General features: G+C 42.5%; 1 protein-coding gene and 1 non-coding gene across 2 annotated transcripts; both read right to left on the bottom strand.

Moving 5' to 3' along the window:
* Positions 1-5,372: 5,372 nt before the first annotated feature.
* On the bottom strand, positions 5,373-5,486 carry LOC122894860. The gene has a single exon (XR_006381866.1). It is a non-coding gene; the product is annotated as a U5 spliceosomal RNA (small nuclear RNA).
* Positions 5,487-5,838: 352 nt separating this feature from the next.
* Positions 5,839-8,025, bottom strand: LCMT2 (leucine carboxyl methyltransferase 2). The gene has a single exon (XM_044230333.1). The coding sequence runs from the start codon at positions 7,947-7,949 to the stop codon at positions 5,898-5,900; it is 2,052 nt and encodes a 683-aa protein (XP_044086268.1). The 5' UTR covers positions 7,950-8,025; the 3' UTR covers positions 5,839-5,897.
* Positions 8,026-8,071: the final 46 nt, after the last annotated feature.

Genomic DNA, 8,071 nt, shown 5'->3' with positions numbered 1-8,071 from the left:
ATACACAGGTTAAGAGTAAGGTAAGAAGAGAAGCATCAAGAGTCTCATAGGGAGAACACTGTAAGCAAAAGAACGCAGGTATTTGGAGACTCAGGTGTAGTTCCACGTAACTGGGATCTCAAGTAAGAGGAGGAGGTATAGCTGGGGGTGAGTCTTGTGACATAAGGAATGTCAGACTCTGGCTTTATGAAAAGATCTACTAATGGAAAATTACACCGCATGCATAGCAAATATTAATAGAGAAAGAAGTTAAAATCAGAAAAAAACCAAGACAGTGAATATGAATGAAAGTGGCTCTGAGAAGGGCTCTGGGAGCCAGGAGCAGCCAGGCATGGGCCATCTCAAAGAGGATTTGCCCCTCTGATTCTTCAAGTTATGATTTGTGTTTCCAATTCAGCCATTTTTATTTGACAATTCCATTCTTGTGTTTGGTCTGGTTATTTACAGAAGGCAAAGGAAAAAATGAGTGAATGTAGAGAATAAGGAGAAAGGTTATGAAGTAGATATTTGAGTAAGTGACTTTCCATTTGGATGTCTGACATGGCAAAGTTAATATATCCAACCTGAACCCCTGATCTACCCCCCCCCACTGCCCCCACAAATTTGCACCACCTTTTGGTGATGGCAACTCCAATCTTCCAGTTCCTTTGGACTAAAGTCTTAGAGCTCATTCTTCATTTCTCCCTTTTCATCATATTCCATACCCAGTTCATTAGGTAATTTTGTTAGCTCTTCCTTCAGAATATACCCCAATCCCACCATTTTTCACCACTCCAGTTGAATCCCCATCTTCTTTCATCTTTATGACTCCAACAGCTTTACTACAGGTCTCCCTGCTATTACTCTTGACCTCCTACAATCTATTCCTCTTATGATGTCCAAAGGGATCCTTTAAAAATGTGAGTCAAATAGGGGGCCCTTGGGTGGCTCAGTCAGTTGGGTGTCTGACTCTTGATTTCTGCTCAGGTCATGATTTCAGAGTCCTGAAATCAAGCCCCATGTTAGTCTCTGTGCTTGGCAGGGAATCTGCCTAAGATTCTCTCCCTCTGCACCTCCTGTCTCCTCTGGCCTCCCCCCCCCCATTCATATGCTCTCTCTCAAATAAATAAGTCTTTTTAAAAAATGTGAGTCAATACCCTACACAGCCCTCCTTTTCAACCAGATCAAAGCTAAAGTTCTTACACTGAATTTCTTAAGGAGCTTTGCTCTAGCTATTCCCCCTACCCGAAACACTCTTTCCTTAATAATCTTCTTAGTTAACTCTATTACCTTCCCAAATTTCATGGCTCCATAGAGTGATCCTGTCCACCCTTTTTAGTTATTGTAACCTGTTACCCCTATCCCCATGCACTCCTGATCCCCCCTATCCTATTATACTTTCTCTTATTTCCACAGTCCTTATCACTTCTAATATAATATGTATTTATTATCTTTGTTGTTTAGCTTCTTTTCTTCCCTTGCTAGGCTGCAAATTCCACAAAGGATTAATTGGTTCACTGATCTATCCTACTTAGAATACTAACTACTGAATGGATGAATGAATGAATGAGTTGCTTTGGTCAACTGAAAGCTTCACTTTTTATTATCCAAATTTCCCATTGTTAACTATCTCAGAAACTAGTACTGAGAAACAGAGGAATGAGTATCTTAAATCTATGCATCTTAAATCTATGGACTGAATAAAAAAGGAAAACAAGTTTTCCTATGACCTGACCCTGTAGAGAGGGAAGAATGTATTTTCCTTATTGCTCTGAAGTTTTACATGAATAGTTATCAGATTTTTTTAAAAAAATTGGTTTATATGTATGTATATATGTATGTAGGCCTTTCCTACACCTAAAATTATAAACATACTATTTTATACTTGTTCTTATGCTCATATAATTTAGTTTGGCTTTGTTTTTTAAGTCTGGTCTTTAATCCACCTGGAATTTGTGATTGTGATTTGTGAGAAGTAGGAAGCTGACATCACTTTTCACAAATGATTAGCCAAGTAGTACCAAACTGTACATATACTTAAGAGTCCAGCCATTCATCACAGGTCTGAATGTCACTTTACTATACAATCTATTCTTTTTTTTTTAAAGATTATATTTATTAACTTGACACAGAGAAAGAGAGTACAAACAGGCAGAGGAAGTAGAAGAAGCAGGCCCCACACTGAGCAGAGAGCCCAGGACCCTGGATCATAACCTGAGCCAAAGGCAGACACTTAACCTACTGAGCCACCCAGGCACCCATATACAAGGATATACAGATATTCTTGAATTCTTTGTTTCTTCAATCTATTTGTCTATTCTGGCACCAATACCAAACTAATTACTATGACTTTACAATATATTTTGATTTTCTGGGATAATCTCTGATTTTAACATTATAACTCACTATTTATTATTAATTTTAGCCTGAATCAAACATAAATCCATTCTTCATGTGCATTAATTGAACATTTACTATGTGTTATGCCTTGGAAACAAAAATTGTTCGCTGGAGGCCCCTGGGTGGCTCAGCTGATTAAGCATCCAACTTCTGATTTCAGCTCAGGTCGTGATCTCAGGGTTGTGAGATTGAGCCCCACATCAGGCTCCATGCTGGGCATGGAGCTTGCTTAAGATACTCTCTCCCTCTCACTCTGCCCTCTCACCCACTTCCCTCTCAAAAAAAAAATTGTTGGCTGGATTCAGTTGTCCAAATTTAAATTCCGTTTACTGAGGTCTAGACTGCCTTTTCAGTTAAGTTTTTAGAAGGAAAGGAAAGATGGGAAAGTTGGTTTTTTCCTCTTAAGTACTGCTTAAATTGCTGATATAGCCATACATAAGATCTGCTTTACTAAATTTTTCTGAAATAGTAAGTCTACATATGAATCAGATGTTGAGAAGCTCTAATGAAAAGCCTAAAAACGTGGACAAAGGCTAGGGAATGAGAAAATCAGAATGTAGTATCATATCCTAAATTTGCAATTTATTTTCTAGCTTTAGACTGCCATTTAGGTGGCAAATAACTTTTTGCATAAATATTAGGGCAAGTTTTTTCCTCTCTCTGTATTAAACTTTGAGAGTTACACACCAAGTCATGCCCAGTGAAGCATCACCACATCCTAGTAAGATCCTGTGTGTATGTGTTCATGAGCACATTTAATTGCATGTTCCTATATCCTCAGATTAGCCTTTTGGCAAAGTTAACTCATTTCATTTGCAAAGGATATGGCATAACTATGGTTCATTGCTGAGCAAAGAGGCATGAAGATCAGCTGGAAATAGCAATCAGAGAGGTTTTGGGTGTAATCTATAAAGCTAGGAGTAACACCGGGAAGCCTACCACATTTACCCATGTTGAAACAGTTGAATTTTAAAAACTCTTAAATAGGAGGTCTTTAAAAACTTCAATGCTCCCCCCACACTAGTTAAATGAATATTGACATCTGTTTGTGCATGGTATGTACAATAGTAATATTCAATATTAATTTATTTGAGTGTCAAATTGAACCTCCATCCAGTAAGTATTTATTAAGCATCAAGTATTTTGGGGATAGTGAAATGAACTAGACATACCCAATTCCTTCCATAGTCAAGGAATTGCCTCTTCCCAGCCAAAGGCTTTATGTCATTGACCAAGAAAGATAAGTGAACAGTCTTTAAACTGTGGAAAGACAGAAATCTTTTGTTTACATAATTATTGACATCCAAGGAGATCTCAGTCTACTCTGAAGCTGATTAAAAGTTTCATAATTTTTGCTTGACATATTTTCATTCTCTCCTTAAGCATCAAGTCCAAACATCAATTAGCCAGGACTTACGACCCTCCTTGCCAGTGTAATGCTATTTTATATCCCCTTCATTACTGCATTCAAAAACTGAGTTTAGTTTTAATGTCACATTAGACATTATTAGATCCCTATGAGTAAGAACTCACCTTAGTGACTAGTTCTCATGTTCACCAGATTCTCCAGAGTACAGGCTTCTCTCCCACAGGAAAAGAAATAGTTGGCTACATTTGGGGCTGCCATATGAGAGTATTTTCCAAAAGATATCATGTAGGATGGGTCCCAGAGTAGGCATGGGCTGTTCAGTGTTGGGCTTGGGATCACAAACGCAAAGAGAATAAACCGGGACTTCAAGGTCTAAGATCACAGAAAGAGAAGACCAAACAGTCCTTGGGCACTGGAACATTATTGTTACATGTCAATTTCCTAATATCACTAAGGAGGATTAAACTTGCAGAAAGACAAAAAATGGATAGTTGATGGTAAAATCCAGAAAGCACACAAAGAAGTGACAGCACTGGCTTTTGAAGAACATATCCTAGAAGAGTTGTTCTTAACTTTGTTTACATATCCTCAGTGGTATGATACACTGTTTTTGAGACCCTGACAGAGTAGATACTCAAAATGAGAAAGTCTTCCTTCTTTAACTAGTTTTTCTGGTCTAAAAAGAAGTGCAATCACTAAATGAGGTATAAAACCTTTCATTGACTCTCATAACTGCACCAGGCTCCATACCAGAATTTTATAACAAAAATATTCAGCTGAGTTGGAGAAGCGAAAATCATTGTCCAACTTCAGTTCTCAATCTGACCCACATCTCTAATTAAACTGTTATGAAACTGGGATCCAGCACTAGTCCATACTGAGTGCTGCTCCAGAGGTAGAGTAAATGCTGCTGACAAAACTTCTAAGTGTTCTAATGAGTAGAGCTTGAGAAGTGAATAATTCCTTAACTGAGTATGATGCATGTATAGGGTTAAAGGTGGAGGGCATGCTTAATCTGGTAATCACTTAGAGAAAATACGGGTAATTCCTCTGAAGAGAACAAGCCCAGTTACTCATAATGCACCACACCGGGCAATACTCAAGAGGCACCACGCACTACTAATGCAAGTCTGGCTCACACCCACATTCTCTTGACAATCGTGCCCCCACCACCTTTTCTCTCCCCTCACCAAAACTAATGAAAAAAAAAAGAAAAGGTTGATGGCACCATCTGAGAAGTAGCATAATGGAAGGTATAACCTGGACTTTTGTCATCCAGGTTAGAATTCTAGAACTAACTTCTACAAGCTGAGAACACTCATTTCATCAACATTCTGCTTGGATCCTTCTTGCAAGTTGGAGGCAGTCTGTGGTGTGAATTTAGAAACAAGAAATACAGAGCAGCCTTTCTGCCTTCTGATCATATTCCTCCCAGTTATTTAGTATCTGGCCCACACATAGCCTTGCCAGATGCCAAGCTGTTAAGCCCTTTGTTTCCAAGGGTTTATTAATATCCATATCTGATAAAGTAATGGGGTTCATTTCAGATTTCATACATGAAGAATGAGGTCAAACAATGTCTCTTCAGCTATATTCAACTTTGTATTCTTCTTTTTTAAAGGGGGTCTCATAAAAACAAGGCCTCAAAAATTAGTTTAAAACTCATTACTGTTCTTCTCCTTGGAAATCTTTAGAAAAAAGCAAAAGCTTTATGTACTCCAAAGAGAAACCAGAGTTATCAACTTTGTATTCTCACCAAGGATCTGTTTTAAACTTTTTCAAAGCCTTAGAGTGGAAAACTTTTCACTTGACTTAGGCTAACGGTCACTCTAATTCCATAAATGGATAAACTTAGATGAGGAAAATCAATAAACTAGACACAAAGGGATCCAAAGGCTCCCCAATTCCTACTCTAGGACTGTATGGCCATTCTCTTCAGATAGGCCTACTCGTGTTTTATTTTTGTGTCATCTCTCTGAATGTTGGTATGTGTTTAACAAACTGTTTCACGTTCTGCACTGGATAGTAGTGCTAATGAGAAGGAAAAAACGGGGAAGGAAGGAGTGGTAGTGTCTATAGACGCAGTCAAATCCTGTTTGTGCAAACTTTTATTGTCTAAGTGGGTCATCAATATATAAAAAGTTCAGTCCTACTGTCCAGCATGTAAGGAAGAAAGGCCTAATGTCACTGTATGGGGGTTTAAGTAGGTGCCAAAGGAAAAGCAGTTCCCACCACCTCCAAGGAGCAGGAGCTGCTGCTCTTCAGGAAGGAGGATGCTGGTATGATTGTGTAACATTAATGGCCATGGCACACATGTTGTGTCAATCTGATACTCAGAGCTCAATCCTGTAGTCAAATCAATTACAGTCACTCCAGGAACTGAAGAAGAATGAATCCAGACCCCTCCAACTAGTAGAAGCTTCCCATTGAGCACATGAGCTGTGTGGGAGTACCTTGGTGTAATGGGAGGCTGGATGATTATGGATTCCCAGAGGAACCCACAAGAGATTGGTTTTAGAAAGAGTACAGAGCTTAGTGGCTCCTCAGAAGCACCCAGACCTCCAGCAATAAGGGCTCCCCCTTGCCAGCTGCAGGCACTGTGTGAATGCCGACCTTCAGGTGCTTCCCCCACTACTGGGATATTGACCCAAGCCATTGTCCCGGTATGTAGGAAATGCCAGTCACTTAGTACAGGTTCTACCACACTTCGACCCCCATACACAAACAAGTATTTCTGATTGTCATAGGACACTTCTGTTGTTGAATGCCGCCAACATGACAACGTGGAATCTTCTGGATCCGCCTTTGTTATTGTTACATTTAAATCCTTAGTCGTATTATCCTTACTCTTAGAGATACCAAGTTGGAGAATCCCCAACGCTGGAGTTACTGGGGACAGTCTCCCTCCAAGAACCAAAACCTCAGTATCTGAAAGTCTCGTCATGGTGTGATAAAGGCGCCCATCCCACTGGGCTCCAGTCTCACAACTGCATATTTGGTTGCTTTTCCATTCGAAGTCACCATATCTCGAGAGCAAGTGAAACTTGCTCACTCGGCAATGCCGCCCTTCCTGCTCTCCAAATCCTCCTGCACTAAGAATAATGTTTCGGTTCAAAAGGACAGAGGCATGCCCATATCTCTTAAGGTTTGGGCCTTTGCTGTCACTAGTGACTACACTGGCAGGGAAGACGCCTGATGGAGAAGCAGGATCTATTCGAGGAAACATCTCTGAGGGTGGAAACACCAGAGTTTCAAAAAGAGTGTCTCCCCTAGAAGCGGCCAGAATGAAATAGTGGGCACACTTCAAATGCCACTCCTCAAATTCATCAAAAGGTTCAAGATTCTCCACGCGCTGGCATTCTTCTGAGGGGAGAAAGCAGCGATAGAATTCATTCATGTCCACGGCACAGCAGGCAGTCCAGCCAGCCTGAAGGAAGCGGTGCTTCTGGGCCTCCACGTCGGGAAAGCGGTCTAGGCCATGCAGGGGAGAACTGAGCTGCCGAAAATGCTGCTGCATGACCTGGCCAAAGGCGTCATGCGGTCTCATCTGCTCGTAGGTCACGAAAATGGCATCAGGAAAACGCTGGGCTGCCCAGGCGATGAGGGCCGCGGCATCTTTCGGCTCAAGGTAGGTCAGCACAGCCTCAGCTAGAAGCAGAGTGGGTGAGGCCGCGTTAAGGCCAGCGGAGGCCAGGGCCTGGTCCAAACGCGAGAGCTGTCGCAGGTCCACCCCTAGGAGGCGGTAGTCCACACTCTCAAAGCACAGCGCGGACGCCCTGGTCTGGAAAGGCCCTGTTAACGCGCACAGCTCCGGCGTATCTTGAATCTTCTCTGCCTTGCGCCGGGCCACGTCCGGAAAATCTACTTCCCAGACTGCAGCCCCGGCCAAATGGCCCGCAGATTTCAGGCGAAAATACAGCGAATCTGAACCCGCTCCCAGCGACAAGATCTGGGGTCGAAGAGCACTCGGAGCCGCGCACGTCCGTTCCAGGAAGGCGCGTACGCAATGCCCCACGGCGCGTGCGCGGACGTAGTAGCCGCGGTGGATGAGCGGCGCGCGCCGCGCAGTCCCCGGAACGAGCAGCGCGGCAAAGGGGTCGAGTACGTACCCATGCGCGGCCAGGGAACTCTTGCTGAGGGCGCTGCTGTCATTAGTGCTCTGTACTGCTCCAGCCCGACGCTCGCGGCTCCGCGGGCCCATGGTCGAGATGAGGGAGAGGAGCGACGGCTTGTCACCGGAATGAGCTCTCTTTCATTCTGCCGTAGCCACCTCGGGGATTTCGGTACAGAAAAATCACCCCTCTTCCGTGACTCCCCTCCGTG

This window comes from Neovison vison, chromosome 13 (genome assembly GCF_020171115.1).
Source record: "Neovison vison isolate M4711 chromosome 13, ASM_NN_V1, whole genome shotgun sequence".
In the NCBI taxonomy this organism is placed as follows: Eukaryota; Metazoa; Chordata; class Mammalia; order Carnivora; family Mustelidae; genus Neogale; species Neogale vison.
Note: the sequence above shows the minus strand (reverse complement) of the source record. Positions and strands in the feature narration are given on the sequence as shown.